The 19,169-nt window shown below is 44.3% G+C and overlaps 1 protein-coding gene across 1 annotated transcript; it reads right to left on the bottom strand.

Annotated features, from left to right (window-relative positions):
- Positions 1-3,805: 3,805 nt before the first annotated feature.
- PINLYP (phospholipase A2 inhibitor and LY6/PLAUR domain containing) lies at positions 3,806-11,327 on the bottom strand. The gene is made up of 5 exons (XM_061597195.1): positions 11,249-11,327; positions 8,474-8,590; positions 7,409-7,561; positions 5,119-5,262; positions 3,806-4,069 (listed from the first exon to the last, which is right to left on the bottom strand). The coding sequence occupies exons 1-5, from the start codon at positions 11,298-11,300 to the stop codon at positions 3,921-3,923; spliced, it is 615 nt and encodes a 204-aa protein (XP_061453179.1). The 5' UTR covers positions 11,301-11,327; the 3' UTR covers positions 3,806-3,920.
- Positions 11,328-19,169: the final 7,842 nt, after the last annotated feature.

Below are 19,169 nucleotides of genomic sequence, written 5' to 3'. Positions count from 1 at the left end.
CAGATACCATCTTATCAGGAGGTCCGTTCTGCACAACATAGGAAATGGACCTTTAGTGTGGTGGCACCTCCCCTTTGGAATTCCCTACCCTTAAATATTATACTGGTGCCATCTCTGTTATCTTTTTGGTGCCTACTGAGGACCTTCCCCTTTCAACAAGCCTTTTAAGTTGAGACCTATCCCAGTCTGTGTCTTTGTTAGAATTGCTTAATATGCTTTTAAATAATGTTTTTAACCCTTTTTTAAAGTTGTTTTTTAAAAATGTTTTTAAAGCTGTTTTGTTTAATGTATTTTAAGATCTGTTTTTATTATGTTTTAAAGTGTTTTTAGCGCTTTATTTGCTGCCCTGGGCTCCTGCTGGGAGGAAGGGTGGGATACAAATTTAATAATAATAATAATAATAATAATAATAATAATAATAATAATAATAACAACAACAATAATAACAACAATAATAACAATAATAATAATAATATCTAACAGAAGTCTGCCAGTGTCTTGTCAGCCTCTCTATGGTTAATAAGGATCTCCCTTCCTGGAAAGGTTTTAAGAAATCTAACAAAAATCACATGGGCATGATTAAAACAGATTTAACAGTGCAGTATCGTATCATCGGTGTTACCCAGATGTCCAGGAAAACAAAAATGCCTTTGCCTGGCACCAAAACAATGACAAGGTTGGTGCCAAGTGGGCCTTCTTTGGGGAGAGCATTCTATAAAGCCTGTTCTGTATTTGAAGGCACTTTATATTTGATGGATTGTCCGTTCCAAGTCCAGTTTAAAGATAAAGAACCCTGTGATAGGAAGGCAGTTGCCATAAACAAGTTAGGAGATTAAGGGCACAATCCAACTTGCATCTATGCCGGGCTGAGGAAAGTTGGATATGGAGGGCCTCTGGCTGAGCTGGCTGGGTCCCAGCTCAGCCAGGCTATGCCAGCATAAGTCTCTCATCCCGACTCAGATGGTGGTCTGCTGGAGAAACGCAGCTCAGTGTAAAGGAAGCCAGTGGAAGGCCTGCAGAAGGGGCGATCCAGGGGTGTGTTGGAGGAGGGACCACAGGGGGAACTTACCTGATCTCCAGGTCCCGTTTGGCTCCTTGTGGCCATCGCAGGAGCTGCTACACCAGGAAAAGGGGCGGCAGAAGGAAACATGTATTTTGTTTCCTTGTGCTGTGCTCTGCTGGCACAGCCAGTGTCCTCCCCTCCACGAGGCCTCCAAGCGGCAGCTGAATGTGGTGCCCCCTTCTGCCAGCTCTACCACCGCTGGCTTTGCTTTTGCTGGCCAGTGGTGTAGCGGCAAATGCAGAAGTTCAGGGTCCCTTCATGATGGTCACATCCATCCCACACCTTTTTTCGCTGCTGGGTTGAGAAGGAGATCCTTGTTAATGCCTTCTCTTGCAACAACAGACATGCCTAGGAGCTTTTAAAGGGAGAGTATTCGCTACTGAGAATAATGTCTGACTCACCTCCTTTCACTCTGATTGGCTCCAAATAGCAGGAAAGGGTAAGGAAGCATGTTAGAAGACTTCTCAGTCTTCTTTTCATCCTGGTTGGCTCACATGATGCAGGAGACAGAGGGACCCTGCTGGGACCCTGCTCCCCAAAAAAGTAAGAGGTCTAAGACCCCCCAAAACCCTGGATGACTACACATTTCGCACTGGCATCTGGAAAGTTGGATTGCTCTGCCCACTGATACACAAATCACCTGGTCACAGTCCTCCCCACCATGGTGGGATCTATTATATTTCTGTTTATTATTCATTTTAAATTTGCATCTAGATATGTCCATTAGCACCTGCAAACATTATGCATTTCTGTGTCCTCTTTTCTGTGATGTGTTTACTCTCTTTTGGCGCATATCCATCCTACTCAAATCTTGGACCTTGCAGGTCTGTCTCCAGTCTTTCTCCTTTGCACTTCAGACTCACGAGGTGTCAGGGAAGGGGAAACAGACTCTGGGAGTTTCCCAAGGAGGTATTGTTATCAAATAAAAGAGCCACATGTACATTTGGCTGGACAATGGCTCTATTCTGCTATTTGTTTGTTGTTCAGCTTTCCAGGGTGATTGCAAGGAGATTATGAGTCAAAAATACATGTTGTTCTTTGATGTTCTTTTTGCCTTGTGGCCTTTCTTTGACAAAACAGGGGTGGGTTGCTTGAAGTGAGAGCCTTTGCTGTGTGGTAGGACATGTACTTTGCATGCTGAATGTCCCTGGTTCAGTATATCTCTACTTGAAAGGGTGAAGCAGCAGATGCTAGAAGACCTCTTTTTGGGCCAGACTGACCAATAGCCCTGCCTCTCCATCAGGCAACTTTGCATCAGTATCATAAGAATATAAAAAGATCCCTGATAGATCAGGCCAATGGCCCATTAAGGCCAGGATCCTGTTCTCACAGGGGCCAACCAGATGCCCATGGGAAGCCCATGAGGTCTCCTCACTAACAATTTGTTGCCCTTTCATGACACCCAAATCAACTCTCTGAGGTGGCCCCAAGAATGTTTTGTCAAAACACCTAACACGTCAGCCTAGATTTATCTTCCGTCTGTGGCCTAGATCAGCAGTAGGGGACCTGGTACCTCACCAGATGTTGTTGGACTCCAACTCCCATCAGCCCCAGCTAGTATGGCCTATGGTCAAGGGTTGATGAGATGTATATCTGGAGGTCCACAAGTTCCTTATCCCTGGCCTAGATCTTTCCTCACAGCAAAACAACTGTGGGAGTATGGAGGCATCACAACTTTGTGATGACAGATCTGTGACTGAGTGGGGAGGGGTAAAAAGGCAGAAAGGTGAGCAGAGAGGGAGCCACGCTTGAGAAGAAGCACCCATTTCCCCTCCTCAGTTGGCTCCCTTGAGCGTGAGAGGAGCCTTCTTATAAATAGGCTGATTGTGAGCAAGGTGAGGAAAACAGGAAATGGCCATTGTTGGGAGGGCCATATTTAAAAGGGCAAAGGAAGTGGGACGGTTGAGGAGGAAGGAGCTTTGTGGTTCTTCCTGGCCAGAGACTGTGCCCCAAGAGCAAGCTTTGTATCTTTTCATGTCACTTGTTCGTTTTGTATATTGCAGACGCTTCCAAACTGGGTATTCTTTTCCCCACAGCTACTACTAAACCACTGACTGTTTAGCTTTACTGAGAGTGAATTTTGTTGGGTAGGATTACGGACGATCCGTTACGATTTCTCTCAGTTACTCATTTCCCCCCCAATCTGAAATTCAGTTCTTCACTTTCCCACACCAGTCTGCAAACAGACACGTCATTGCAAAGCAATTCCCCCTACCACAATGCGTTTTTGTTCACCTTATTTGGCTGGAGAAATGAGCGGCAAAATTCAGAGAAGTGTGAATGACAAGGGTGGCTGTGTTTCAGTTCTCAGGCCCAACTTCAAAGGAAAGAATTGGGAGTACACTCCTTTCTGCTTTTGCAGCCTGGTTTGAACTCAAGCCGGGCTGCAAAGAAAGATCCCTGCTTGAAAGAACACGAGCCCAGCAACACTGTGATCCCCAGCAGCTGGTATTCAAGGTACCCTGTTCCCCAGACCTGACCTAGATGAGGCAATGGTCTGACCTGGCATAAGGCAGCATCCCTGTGTTCCTTTCTACTGGAGTGCTTTTCTCTGCTCAGCAGAAGACAACCTAACAGGCTGCTACATGTCAGGTTCCAAACGGCAGCTTCCTGGACTAGGTTGAAACCCGGTCTCCCAAGTCCCCAGTCAGGCCTCGAGAGGCAGAGGCGAGAATGATGTGCATGACTTTTGCTGGTTTTTCCTGCCAGTTTATTCAAGGAAAACACTGAAGGTTAAGAAAAAGAATCCTGGCCAAACGGCACCACAGAAAGAGAAGCTGACGTTCGGCAAAGCTGGCAGAGCAGTGAAAGGAGAGGGCTGCAAGAGGGTTCCTTGTCCCCCCAGCCGCCTTCTCTCTTAGTCACTGCTGGCTTTCGGTGCTGGGTTGCACGCAACCCTGTCGAGGTTGAAGACCGCTCCCGCAGAGTAAAGAGCCGTCCCCAGGGGCAAAGAGCAGGCCGTCTCTGTGCTGCAGCCTCTTGCCGTGAATATGGAGGGAAGACCACCTGCAGGGAGAAGATGAAGTCGGTTAGCACATAAGTCTAGGGAAAGGGCCATAGCCTAGTGACAAAGCAACTGCTTTGCATGCAGAAGGTCCAAGTGTCAATCTCCAGCTTTGAAGGATGGGGAGGATAAATGTAATATATAAATAGCAATAGAACTGATCATGAACATCTGGGACCTGACACTGCAGGACCAGAAGGACCCATGGGGATCGTCTACTCCAATCCCCTACCCAATGCAGGAACTACAAGGCAGAATGTGACTGTGGCCTCCCTGGCAGACGGCTATGTCCATCCTCTGCCTCAGCCTTCATCAGCTGTGCTGGCTGGGGCTGATGGGAGTTGTAGTCCAGATGATCTGGGAGGCACCAGGTTGGTGAAGGCTGCTCTGCTTAAATACCTCCAGTAAAGGAGAATCCACCACCTCTGTTCCACAGTCACTTATCATTAGGACGTTTACCCTACTGTTGAGCAATTCCCTTGCACTTTCCACCCATTGGCTCTAGTCCTGCCCTCTGGAGCAGCAGAGAGCAAGTAATCCAGTGGACGGTGTTGCATCAGGGCGCGCGGGGCACTATTCCACCAAGCTCAATGTGCCCTCACCTGCCTGCCTACTTACTTGCATCCAGCCCGTAGAATGGCACTGACTCCTGCTCCGTATTCTCTCTGTTGCCTTTGTGGGGTTCAGCAGGGAGGAAGGCAAGGACAAAACCAGAATGAGTTGGCTCCGTCTTTCGTTGGCTCTAGCTTCACCACCTGCTGGCCCTCTTTGCCTTCCTCCCGACCAGTCCCAATGGGCACCAGCCTCCATGGAACGAATCATTTAGGTACATGGCTAAGACCTTTCTGTTCATCCATGCTTTTTAGCTATATTGCCTGATTCTGCCCTATGCTGTTTTATCACTGTAAAAAACAAACATGGCTTGTCCTCTGGAAATTGTCATTTTAGTGGCTCTTTGGTATTGTACTTTATGTGATTGTGACCAACCTGAAATCAATTGATAAAGGACAGTGTAAAATATTTTTTCCTCATAACTAAGGGTGAACCGTACCAGCATTCAGTGTCCCAGATACTATGATGCAGTGATTGTCCATTCCTGTGCAATTCAGCATCTCAGTTCCCTTGCAGTGATTGGAACCAAACATGGAACAAACTGGGCACTGCAGTCCATTGAAGGTGAGGTTCATTGGCGGCACTGTGGAGAGAAATCCATGCAAAGCCCTTTGTTCATTCTAGGGATGGGGGAGAAATCTGATTCAATCTGCATTTAAACAGCATGAGAATGAAAACATAGCCATCCTTTGAAATTCGCACTTGTCCGAATTTTGTGATTTGGTTCTCCAACTAGTGCTTACAAAAATACATACATTAGAGCAGTGATTCTCAAATGGTGCGCCCAGGCACACTGGTGCGCCCTAAGAGGTGGCTAGGTGTGCCTCAAATATTATGAAATTATATTTTGAAAATGAGAAGAAACCCATTTGTATAGGGTAAGTAATAGTTTTCTATAGTTTATTTTTATTCATAGTTTAAAATACATTAATATATTTTAAATTTTGTACACAAAGTGCACCAGAAATTTTTTATATGTGTAGAGGAAAGCGTGCATAGAAATAAATATATTGGTGAAAAATAACATTAAAAATGCATTATATTAGGAAAAATTGCTTGCAAAATTTGTTTATTAGGATAAATTCACACTAAAATTATGAAGAATTTTCATGAGGATCTTTGCTGCAGAAATTTGGAGAACTAAATTTACGACTGGGAAAATGAGAAACTGAGAGAACCAAAATTAACAGATCCTTCTATCCCTAGTCTGGTTACTCCTAAACTCTGTGCCACTATATATAAATCAAATCACCCACTGACGGAATCAGAACAGTGTCTCTTTAATTATCAAGTATTAGGGAAACACTGTTCATTAGCATAGCCTGATAGCAAGAAAGGCACGTTCTCGTCGTCACCTGCAGGAGGAGCTCTAATCAAAGGTATCACTCGAAACAAAGAGTTTAGGACCTACCAAATTAATTACAACCAAACAAGCCTGCTAGGGGCTTGATAAACCGCCTGTTTTTGCTGCTTGTCTGGGACCATAAAAAGAGGGAAGGGTGTCAAGACCTCACAAGTAACAATTTGACTTTTATAGGCCACAGGATGGGCAGACTGGGAGCTAAATATTCAGCATTATGACATATTGATGTTTGATGGGGAGCCAGAAAGAGGAACTAGGGAGGTGGCTTGTTGTAGTTCAAATGAGGATGTTGAGAGTGGCATAATTCCTAGACTTGTACTTTCTCCCAGAACGTTTCTAGGAGTGTTGCTAGCCAAGTTATCAGCATTATGAATCTAAGGTAGTTCACACATGTACACAGATCCCTTCACTTCTTTTACCATGGATTGCTGCAGATACATACATGCACATTTGATAACCGGCCCCTAACTGCATGGACTGACTTCACTCAAAATCTTTGCATTTGAGGTGACATGTGGCGGGTGAGATCTGCGATATCCCATTTGCGCGTGCAGGTTACCACATGTTGCATCCAACAAGTGATGAGCATGCCGGTGTGAACTGGTCCATACAGCTTGCTGGGGCTGATGGGAATTGTAGTCCACAACATCTGGAGGGCACCAGGTTAGTGAATGCTGCTCTACAGGCACACTGTTCTATTAGGACTGGGTCAGATTTTAGAGTTTCCAGAAGGAAAATGTATGCTACTCAAAGTCTGGACAATGTTGGGCCCCATCTGCTGTCCCAAATTGGATATGCAAAGTTAGGTGGAGAGTGAGAAATGTGAGGAAGTGAAGAGTGGGGTGTAAAACCTTCTGGGACAATCAGTGGTGAATGAATGAATGAATGCCTCAGGGAAGAGAAGCAGGTGGTGAGTGAGTGAGTGAATGAATAGGGAAGGGCAAATCTGACAATTTATCTCAATTTCTTATTTTCCCAGTCTTATTCAGTTCTCCGCATTTCCATGTTTGCTTTTTGTTGTTGTTAAAGTTCTCATGAAAACTGGTCAGTGCTTTTGTACATAATTTTGCCTAACATTGCAGGTTTTTACAAAGCCATTTTTCCCTAATATAATGCATTTTGTACGTTATATTTACTAATTATGCAGTTTTACACCCCATGTATTTTTGTACACCTTGCTTAGCTGGAGAACTGCCCTGAACAATTCGGAGAAGAGCGAATTTCAAACGATGGCCTTATCTCAGGGCGCATATTGTTTTGGAAAATGTGAATTAGGTGGGTTGCCCTTTAAATACAAACGGAGTCAAATATCTCCCCCATCCCTATCAATGAATGGCTCAAGGGAAAGAAAGAGGTAGTTCCATACAGCTCAGTTCCCAACGGTTGCAGAGGTCATCCTGGCAGCAGCTGGAGATGCTCTGTAGGTGGAGCCCAGCGTTGGTGGTGACGCTGATGGAACCAGCATAGCAGTTGTCAGCAGCAATGCAGGTCTTGAGGGTCTCTGTGGTATCTCCACCACCTCAAGAAGAAGAAAAAAATCATTAACAGAGGTGGTTCACGGTCGATTTAAAGAGGTACACCCAGTGCAAGGCTGAAAATTGTTGTTGTTGTATTAGAATAAATATCCCGTCCTGAGCCCTGGGCGGCAAACATAAACAAAACAATTTAACAAGGAAAAGAAAAAGCCTATTAAAAACAGTTAAAACATTCCAAGACACAATTACATTCTAAAATACACTTAGATGTATTCTAAAACATTCTTTCATCAGTGATTGTTGCCAAGAACAGTCCCCTTCAGCCATCAAATGCCGGGGTAAACAGGAATTTGAAAACGTTTCCCAAACTGCCAACAAGAGAAGATTGCTCCCATCTCAGGGGGTGTGAGTTCCAGTTGCTCAGCCCTACTGTCTTCCTCAGAGGACCTTGGTGGGAGCTATCCATGACTACCAGGTTCTATATTGCCTCCAGGAGTACTGTGCCACTGAATATTAGCTGGCGAACTGCATTGCAACATTTGAATAAGTGCAAATTGTGAAGGATAGCTATGTTTCGGTTCTCATATTGTTTCGGAAAGTGCACGTTTGATGGATTTGGCTTGAAATGCAAAAAATGAATCAAAATTCTCACCCATCCCTACTTCACAGTGAGAAACAAGCTTCCCTGTCCCTGTAATTAGTTAAGACAAAGACTAAATATATAAGCTGCCTGTTTTCAGTGAACATCTAATTAGGCACAGTGCTTGGAAAAGGCAATATATTTGCAAGTTTGTAACCTTAAGGGAAGACACACTGCAGAAGTATTTTATATTTTCTATGTGCAAAGAAAAAACAACAATCAATCTGCGTTAAAGCCTAAGATCTATGGGAATCCCTTCCTCACTCTACTGGGCCAAGAAAGACGGGATTTGCGCGTTCATCTTTGCATCACTCACCCAAAGAGTTCATTCCAATGATGGTTAGGCAGGTGTCTTCATTCATTCTGCAGGGATGAGCCAGACCTGTGCAGCTTTCACCAGGGCTGATGCAGGTCTCACAGATCAGGCAGGAACCTGGGGAAAGCAGCAGAGAGAACAGAAGAAGACAAGCTCATATGAATGAGGCAACCTTATATGAAGAGGACATTAACAGGATATTGACATTTGCATCCAATGCACTGGATTAGATCCAGACAAAGGTCGTTGAAATCAAAGGGCGATGTTAATCAAGAAATAGTTCCCAGTGAAATCAGTGGGGGTTAACTTTGACACAATTGTAAGGTCCTTGGGAGGCTGTCCTAGGGGCTGTAGGATTTTGCAGATCTCCTTCACTGAAGGTAGAGCAGGAGGTCCACCCATGGGGGGCTCTTCGTTACAGCCACAGAGCTTCTCCTGACCATGGTGCTCTGATGGCAGAGAGGGCAAAAAGGAGGCATTCTAAGGGCGTTTGGGGAGCAGATTAGGGGAGACTTTCGATCCCCTGGACCTGGCCTGCTGATTTTACTTCCTCTGGGGACCAACAGGAAAATCCAAAAGACAAAAACTGGAAAAAAAAGAAGGGGAAACAGAGAAATGCTGCCTCCCACACACCTTTCACCCTGTCGGTGCAAGCCCAGCTTGAGATTTGGGGGATCCTCTGACCTTCTTCTGTAGCCACTGTGGCATGCTGAATCCAGCACTCCTATACCCACTTTTCCGGGATTAAGTACCACTGAACTTAATGGGACTTCCTGGGTAGACATGCATAGGATTGCACTGTCCATCTGCATCTGACCCATTGATTTTCTCCTTCTTGCTGTTTTCATAGAGTGTTAGATGCTTTTGCTTTGGATTACATTTGTGTATATTGTCATTCTGACAGTGTTATGTTTTAGTGCACCCTTTCCCCAACCTGGTGCCCTCCGCTTGTTTTGAACTACAACTTGCATGAGATCAGCAGAGGGAGCTCTTTTGGTAGTTCCATCACCCTTGGAGGTTCGGGAGGTGGCCCGGGAGAGGGCCTTTCCTGTAGCAGCTGCTAAGCTGTGGAACTCCCTCCCCACCGAGGTGATTCTGGCAACTTCATTGTACAACTTTTGATGAATGCTGGAGACATACCTCTTAACCCTGGCCTTCCACGCCTCAGATGTATATTTTTAGGACCCACCTTATTTTCTGTGATGTTGTTTAGGTTTTTTTAACTGTTTTAATTATCTGTTTTAATTAAAATGGTTGTGACCCACCCTGGGACTTCTGGGTGAAGGGTGGGTAATAAATTCTAATTCTAATTCTAATTCTAATTCTAATAATAATAATAATGAAAAATGGCAATGCACTGCCTTCAAGTCGATTTCGACTTATGGCAACCCTATGAATAGGGTTTTCATAGTAAGCGGTATTCAGAGGGGGTTTACCATTGCCTTCCTCTGAGGTTGAGAGGTATGACTGGCCCAAGGTCACCCAGTGAGCTTCATGGCTGTGTGGGGATTTGAACCCTGGTCTCCCAAGTTGTAGTCCAGCACCTTAACCACAAATCATCATCATCATCATCATCCCTAAGTGGTTACGGTGTTGGACTACGGCCTGGGAGACCAGGGTTCGAATCCCCACATAGTCATGAAGCTCACTGGGTGATCTTGGGCCAGTCACTGCCTCTCAGCCTCATGAAAACCCTATTCATAGGGTCATCATAAGTTGGAATCGAGTTGAAGGCAGTACATTTTCAACCATCATGGCCAATGGAGGATTGTCATCCGAAACATCCAGATAGTTGGAGAAGATTACACTAGAACAAAAAGATGCAGCTGGCCAAACCAGTTCCTTGTCCCTGTACGAGAGGGTTACTGATGCAGGGCAATAACCCTGAGTCAATAGCCTCTGAAACAACCTCTGGTATCTGTAACAAAGTAGATGTTGGGGAAGGGCTGTAGCTCTGTGGCAGAACATCTGTTTTGCAAGCACCAGCCCCCAGGTTCAATCCCCAGTATCGCTCGGTAGAGCTGGGAATGTCCCATGCCTGAAACCCTGCAGAGCTGCTGCCAGTCAGTGTAGGCAACACGGAGTAGATGGACCAAAAGCAGCTTCTTTCCTTTGCATCAATGGACCCTGCCCAACACACCCCCCTCCAAATACACAAGTATTGTTTTTTATTATATTTGTTAATTGCTTTTCTTCCTGGAATGACCCAAAGAGACATTAAAACCAGATAAAGAACAAACATATTCAAGAAGACCTCAGAACACATCTGTACCTTAAAAGCACACACAATCAATTGATACAAACCTTTAAAACACATCAAATACAAACAGAAGTCTGATGGAGACATCTGCTGGTCCTGCCCCAGTAACAGAAGCCGGAATAGCTGGGATGTCACACACTGAGAGCCAAATGCCTGGGTAAACAGGAAGGTCTTTGCCTGATGCCTACAGAGAGATCAAGATGGCACCAAGGACCGGCCTTTGAATCCAAGCTACAACCTACTTAACTCTAGCATCTCTTACAAAGAAGGTAAGAGGGGAAACAGCATTACGAAGCTGCCTTCTACTGAGTCAGACCATTCGTCCATCTAGCTCATTATTGCCTACAATGACTAGCTGCTGCTCTCCAGGATTTCAGACAGGATTCTCTCCTAGTCCTACCTAGAGATGCTGGGGATTGAACCTGGGACCTTCTGCAGGCAAGGCAAATGCTCTGTTGCTGAGTTATGGCCCTTCCCTAAAAAGGTTGACCGGTAAATGCTCAGGGTGGACTCACTTCCATCCAGGAGCGCAGCCAGGAGGAGGCCAAGACGGACCAGAGTCTTCATGGTAATGGGAGGCAAGATCTGTCCGCAGAGCCGTTGCCTCTCAGGCAGCAAACAGGCCAGGTGGGGGTATATAAGCTGGACCAGTTACATAAGGGCTTGTGAGTAAATATGAGCTTGGCGTCAGGCTTGTGGCTTCAGATGAGAGGCCCTTCAAACTCCTGGGAGCCCCTGAGCTCCTGTGACAGCTGATTCTCTTTGTCTATTGACTGCTTCAAGGAGTTCTTTTGTGCACCAGCTGGGTCTCGCTCGCTCTCCCACAGCCGACGGAGCACACAGGTACCTTCATTCCTCCCCCCAACCTCTTCTGCTCCTGGCAATGAAGCAAGGAGCTTTGAGTTTCAACTTGTGCAATACAAAGTTAATCAAGGGAGAAAGGAATGCTTCCCTATCGAAAGGCCATCTTGCAATATATGTAGATATATGGATGGGTCTTCTAATGCTTGCTGCCATTTTCCATAGAATCAAGTCCCAGTGCTTTGATCTTTCATCCCAACCATGGGATGGTGAAGCAGCCTTTTGATATGGAACATAGGGGGCGCCTAATAGAGTCAGGCTATTGTATCTGATGTATATTTGATTGTCTACATTCACCGGCAGGGGTTTTCCAGGCATGGGGTCTGTCTTAGCCTTACTGAGATACCTGGATTGAACTTGGGACCTTCTGAGTGCAAATCAGATGCTTTACCACCGAGTTGCAGCTTTTCCCCACAAGGAATTGCTTATGGATGCAGAAAGAGCTGGGTGGAACTGAAAATGTCCTCCCTGTTCCCAGACAATGAAATGGGAGGGGGTTCATTTTCTCCAAATATTCTCCAAGGAGGGTTGCCAGCAGTTTCTCAGAGATGGAGTTCAACATTACCTGTGGAAGCAGAGCGACCTCTTTCTTTTGGGAACGTAGAAACATAGCTAGCTGCCTTATACCGAGTCAGGCCCCTGGTCCCTGTAGTCTACATTTGAAGGGCAGCACCTCTCCAGGCTTTCAGGAAGGGACATTCCCATTCCTACCTGGAGATGCTGGGGATTGAACCTTGGACCTTCTGCATTCAAGGCACATGCTCTACCACTGAGCTATACAGCCATTCCCTAAGGCTTTCTTTTTTTTCAGAGGGTTCATTTTTATGTTTTGCTGCTGATGTAAGCGCAGCAACCGTGATGGTAGTATGATCACCATTTCACATCCTCCACAATGCCCTGGACCTAGCCTCGTTCTGGGGTATCGTGTGGAGGTTGGGAAATGGCGGTCACCACCACCGTCTCACACACACACATTATGAAGAATATTTGGCAAAACAGCCCTCTTTTTCTAGGAGGGTTGAGAAAAAGAAAATTCTTCCCTCAGAAACATCACTTCTGAGAAATTTTGGCTCAGCTTGGCAATTCACTCCATACTAACTTGACGTCTGTCTGTCTGTCTTTCTTTCTTTCTTTCTTTCTTTCTTTCTTTCTTTCTTTCTTTCTTTCTTTCTTTCTTTCTTTCTTTCTTTCTTTCTTTCTTTCTTTCTTCCTTTCTTTCTTTCTTTCTTGAATAATGAGCTGTGGTTTCATATCTAAGATGAGTTATGGTTTCATGAGTTAGGGAAGCCAGTGTGGCGCAGTGGTTAGAGTGTTGGATTTGGACCTGGAAGACCAGAATTCAAATCCTCACTTGGGCATGAAGCCCATTGGGTGACCTTGGGCCAGTCACTATCTCTCACTCTAAGCTACCTCACTAGGTTGTTGTGCGGATGAAATGAGAAGAAAGATGTTCACCACCTTGAGCCTTGGAGGAAAGGCAGGATATAAATCTAACAAATAAATAAATAAATAAAATGCCCTGTTGCATTCACAAGACAGCTTTATCCTACTAAAAATCACGAGGGAAAGTCAACTCTGTAATTTATTTTTTAATTCACATCCCACGGTATCCCTATCCCACAGCTTCAGGTCAGATTATAGAATATGAGCCGTGCTTGAGCAGACCAAAGGCCTATCTAGTCTAATAACTTGTTCTTGCAGCGGCCAAAGCACACAGGAACTAAAGGGAAAGCACCACGATAAGTAGAATGTAGAGGAGGCGGTCTCTGATGCTTCCTAGAATAAGATGTTTATTTTGCTCTACTCATTTCAGAGTTAAAACTCCTTCATCGGGAGTTGTAAATGTTTTCAGATTTCTCAGACCTCAAAAAACCTTGTTCTGTAAACCCAAACTAAAAAGAGTTTCAAGAAAAGTAGGTATGGGGCCAAGTTCAAGCTGCTGGTTTTGGTCTACAAAGCCCTATGAAGCTTGTGACCAGGATACCTGAAAGACTGTCTTACCCCTTATATACCCAGTCGATCACTGCACCTCCTGCAGTGAGGGCCTCCTGCAGATACCATCTTATCAGGAGATCCGTTCCGCACAATATAGGAAACAGACCTTTAGTGTCGTGGCACCAGCCCTTTGGAATTCCCTTCCCTTAAATATTATACTGGTGCCATCTCTGTTACCTTTTTGGTGCCTACTGAAGATCTTTCACTTTCAACAAGCCTTATAGGTAGAGAACCTTAACCCCATCTGTGTCTGTGCTGAAATTGCTTTTTAAGATGTTTTTAAAGTTACGCTTTTAAAAAGACTTTTAAAGATGCTTTTTAAAAATATATTTAAAGTATTTTGTTTTTCAGATGTTTTCAAGTGCTTTTAATGTTTTTGTTTGCCGCCCTGGGTTTTTTTCTGAGATGAAGAGTGGGATATCAATTAAATAAATAAATACTATGAGGCTGTAAAATAAAGAGATTTTTCTTTCTGCGTCTCTGCAATGAATAATGCTCTCTGGGTGATACTTTCCTACCATAAGCACAGGTTGCCCACCACTGATTTAAAAAAGGAATGGGGGCACCTGCGACCCTCCAGATATTGCTGGACTCTGACACCCATCAGTCCTGATCAGAATAGCCATGGTCAGACATGAAAGGAGTTGCTATCCAGCAACATCTGGAAGACCACACGTTTCCCATCTCTGATGTAAAATCTTGGCATGTTGATTGACCTTGAGATGGCCCAGGAGCAGCAAATGTGTGCACTCAAGTAAAAGAACACAGACCCAATTGTTAGGCAGTCATTGAAGCTGGAGAGATTCCAGTGGCTTACTTGCAATTTGAGTGGTTCAATGGACCAGTGTTGCTTGTTTTAAGAACAATGATAGCGATGACCCATCAGTGCAGGCCGTCCCCAAGAGAAGAAGGGGAGTTCTTTCAAACCAAACTGGATCTTTTCAAATATGAATGTTAGCTGAGCATTAATTTGAACCTGATGATGAAGGAGACCCCAAACACCTGAAAAAAATCATAAATTTTACAGGGGGGTAACATTGGCATCAGCACTGGATATCCTTGGAGAGCTACCAGAACGCCTCTGCAACTGGGCCCACCACTGACTCCAGTCAGCTCTATAAGCATTTTAATCACCCACAATGCCCTGGGGCAATGCTACAGCAGAAGCATTACAGATCATTAAAATGATGGTTGGCTTGTAGCTGCCTGCCTCAAATGCTGAGCTGTTGTCCATTGCTACCAGCAACTTAAACCCACCAAGACAGGCATGAATTAGGAGGGGCCCCACCAAAAATAGTTTTGCTGGGCAAGGGGCCCTAAAAAACTGATCTGAACCTGCAGTGGGATCAGCAACTTAAGAGGTTCCAATTGCCAACTAAGGCACATGACCAAAGAACCCTGGGAATTGTGTTTTGTTAAGGGTGCTGGGAACTGTAGCTCTGTGAAGGGGTAAACCACATTTCCCAGGATTCTCTGGGGGAAGTCATGTACTTTAAATGTATGCCGTGTGTTCAGGCCTAGGAAGGAAAGTGAGTGAAAAAATGGCTTCTTCAGCAAGAGAACTTTGTGGCAGGTCATTGTAGTTGCTGATGTACAGCCTACGCATGATTGTGATGGTGGTGGTGGTGTGTGTGTGTGTGTGCAGGAAGAGTTTATTGATCCCAATATTATTTAAGAAGCTACTTGTGGGCATCTCTAGCAAGAAAACTTCCTAGCAGGCCACTTTAGGTGGTGGAACAGGATGAAATGGTCCTGAAAACAACATCCAATTCTCTCTCAAGTGACTACCAGGAAGAGACTTTGAGAGGGTGAAGGAACAGGCCATACCACAATGTTTGTCCTTTGTAAGCTTGTTCAGTTCTTTGGCTCTCCTAAAAGAAAGGATGATCTAATATGATCTGATTTAATGTGCCTTGTGGTTGGACAAAAAGCAGAAAGTGGGTCACATGGAGGAGCTTCTCATGAGATTCCTTTCATAAGGTGCATTGTTCCAATCATTGGAATCCTGGCACCTGTTCACAACTGTGGCAGAATGGTACATAGGAAGTTGCCTTAGTTGGACCACTGGTCCAATCTAGTTCAGTATTACAGTATCTACACTGCCTGCCAGCCACTCTCCAGGCTTTCAGGCAGGAAGCCTCTCCCAACCAGCACTGACAGGAGATGCCATTGAAAATTGAACCTGGGACCTTCTGCATGCAAGGCAGATTCTCTGCCACTGGAGTCACATCTCCTGGCATCAAAATTAGGGTCATGAATGACTTTTAATTGATATAGTTTTCAATTGAACTTGGAAATTTTATCTGTTTAGTTGTGCTTTGTTGTTGTTATGTGTCTTCAAGTCGATTTTGATTTACAACGACCCTATGAATCAGTGACCTCCAAGAGCATCTGTTACAAACCACCCTGTTCAGATCCTGAAAGTTCAGGTCTGTGGCTTCCTTTATGGAATCAATCCATCTCTTCTTTGGCCTTCCTCTTTTTCTACTCCCTTCTGTTCTTCCCAGCATTATTGTCTTTTCTAGTGAATCAGGCCTTCTCATGATGTGTCCAAAGTATGATAACCTCAGTTTCATCATTTTAGCTTCTAGTGATAGTTCTGGTTTGATTTGTTCTAACACCCAATTATTTGTCTTTTTCGTGGTCCATGGTATGCACAAAGCTCTCCTCTAACACCACATTTCAAATGCGTTGATTTTTCTCTTATCCGCTTTTTTCACTGTCCAACGTTCACATCCTTACATAGAGATGGGGAATACCATGGACTGAATGATCCTGACTTTGGTGTTCAGTGATACATCTTTGCATTTGAGGACCTTTTCTAGTTCCCTCACAGTTGCCCTATTGTTCGGCCACAGGCCGCCACAATTCAGTGCGGATAGGAATACAAGTCATTTTAACAGCAAACACACACACATACAAAAAAGGAGTAAAAAACAACACTTCCCCTCCAAAAGCCAACGCACACACTGACCCTCCACACAAATTACATGGATGCTACAAATAGGATGGGACAAAACCACGTCCCACTCACCCTGCTGGTTTTGGGTTGTTGTTTTTTGTGCCTGACTTTTTTTTTTTTTTACAGCCAGAGCAAATTTTGCTACCTGGATAGTGGTAAATAGGTCATTGCCTATAAGGACTCTGCATATTTGATCCAGTGTATGTGTAAGTGGGGGGGAGGGTGTCTATTTGATAAGGAGTGAAGGATACAGGTAAGAAATTTGTGCTAGAGGACAGCATGTGGGGAACTACTGTTCTAGAAGGAGCTGGAGAGTGGCATCAGAGGGAGAGGTGAAGGAGCTATGTCCCCTCCTTTGGTCTGGCTGGGACCAACTGGCCACAGCACCTGCATCTGCTGATTATCCTCTTTCCTTCTTGTCCATTTTCCTTTTTCGTATCATAAATGGTAAGCCATAAAATGCCATAAAAACAATACAAAATAATCATTTTGAATTAACAATCATTCAAATGATGACGGTGATTTATTAAACTTGTTAGTCACTTGTTACACAAAGAGGTCTCCAAGCGACTTGCAACGTATTTTAAAACAGATGTATATTATTACATAAAAAAGCTACCATAAAACACTTCCACACACAAAGATATGCTATTCATCTAAAAACAATGCACAAAGTAATACACACACACACGACAGCAGGAGAAAGCTTTGGCAGCATAACTAAAAGCATACATCATCACTGTCCATCAAAAGCTGGGGGGAAAGGTAAATTTTTACCTGGCACTGAAAAGATGTCAATGAAGGTGCCAGGTGGACCTCGCTGGGGAGAGCATTCCCCAAATGGGGAGCCACAACCCCAAAGGCCCTGTCCTTTGTCATGATGGGAGAGCTAGGACATCTGTTCCAAATTTCAAATTAATAAGTTGATTCCAGATTCTGATGTGAGGCAGGATGGTCAGATGGAGAGCACAGATTTTGGCAGATGCAGTTTTTCTCTGCTGTACATGATTAGGTTGCACCTGCCAAACTGACCTTCCTCCTTGCTTTTCATGAAATTCCCTCTTCTGCAAACCTATTCAAGGAACAGAGGCCCTGACCTTCTTTGCATCTGAGCAACGTCTTTGGAAGTGACGCTTTCTTTCATGAAATTCCTTGAATGCAAGCTACCATGAGTGCTTATAACAGCATTCCCCAAACTGGTGGCCTCCATGGCTGGGGCTGATGGGACTTCTAGCCCAAAACGTCTGGAGGGCAACAGGTTGGAGAAAGTTGGGTTACCATTTTCATTCTTCAATAAGGGAGGTAATGGCCAAAAGAGACAAACACTGGGATGCTATTTCCAGGGGACAAACCTGAAACCATACACTGAAAGGGGTTGAGTGCTTGGGCAGAGACTCTGAGGGAGTAATTGAGCTGAAGCTCGTTCCAAAAGGAATCAGGTAACAGTAGAAGCAGATGAGCCAGGAGCACTTAACCGGGTTGTGGGTTGGGTAGAGAATGTGCACATGCATTTTGGGACAGAAGACAAAGAGGGGGTTTGTTAGCTCTGATCCATCTGGTACATGCGCAATGTAGCTGCTATCAAAAAAAGCTTTCGTGTTATTGGACCGCTTACTCCCATATCAAGTTGCCCATCTGCATTGGAGGCCCTGTTCTCCAGTTGCTGCCAACTGCAGATCTGGACTAGGATGGGATCAATGACAAAGCCTTATCAGTGGTTGTGCTCCCAACAAATATGGTTAAGAAAGAAAGAAAGAAAGAAAGAAAGAAAGAAAGAAAGAAAGAAAGAAAGAAAGAAAGAAAGAAAGAAAGTCCCTAAATGTACATGCTAATGGTGGCTCATAGAATCATAGAAGCACAGAGTTTGAAGGGGCCTGAGTCCAACTCCTTGCTCAATGCAGGAATCCAACTTAAAGCATATCCAACAGGTGGCTGGCAACCTGCCTCTTGAACGCCTCCAGTGTTGGAGTGCCCACCAATTGGCTCTAGGTCATTGGTTCCATTGTCGTACCGCTTGAACAACTAGGTAGCGCATCCTGATGTTCAGCCAAAATCTGGCTTCCTGTAACTTGAGCCCATTATTCTGTGTCCTCCACTCTGGGATGATTGAGAAGAGATCCTGGTCCTCCTCTGTGTGATAACCTTTCAAGTACTTGAGTAGTGCCATCACATCTCCCCTCAGTCTTCTCCCCTCGATGCTAAACGTGCCCAGTTCTTTCAGTCTCTCCTCATAGGGCTTTGTACCAGATTTTAAAGGTTGAAGATAGTGCTGCTATACAGCAGTGGCTTGCTTTAATGAATCATAAAGCTGTTTTCTGTCATATTTTTAAAGACAATGGTTTTTTATTTATATATAAAATGAATAATTACATAAAATTAATGATTATTTAATATGCTATTTAAATAAATGCATTCATAATTAATAGATTTCAATAAATGAATATGAAATACATTGATTCATAGCTATAAATTGTCGTATTTATTTTATTTTATTTTATTCCAGGACTGTACTTTGCTATTTTCACCTTTAATGAAATCCTGCATCTCCCCAATACAGTTCAATTTCACTTTTTCTCTCCGAGAGCGAGTGAAACAGAACGCATGCGCTCATTTAAAAA

This window comes from Rhineura floridana, chromosome 15 (genome assembly GCF_030035675.1).
Source record: "Rhineura floridana isolate rRhiFlo1 chromosome 15, rRhiFlo1.hap2, whole genome shotgun sequence".
Taxonomy (NCBI): Eukaryota; Metazoa; Chordata; class Lepidosauria; order Squamata; family Rhineuridae; genus Rhineura; species Rhineura floridana.
Note: the sequence above shows the minus strand (reverse complement) of the source record. Positions and strands in the feature narration are given on the sequence as shown.

Coding starts and splice junctions, on each gene's coding strand:
- PINLYP (XM_061597195.1), bottom strand. CDS start 11,300: ATGAAGACTCTGGTCCGTCTTGGCCTCCTCCTGGCTGCGCTCCTGGAT. Junction 5,263..7,408: donor CAACCGTTGGGAACTGAGCT/GTATGGAACTAC, acceptor TTCTCTCCACAG/TGCCGCCAATGAACCTCACC. Junction 4,070..5,118: donor ATCTGGGACACTGAATGCTG/GTACGGTTCACC, acceptor TTCTCCCTGCAG/GTGGTCTTCCCTCCATATTC.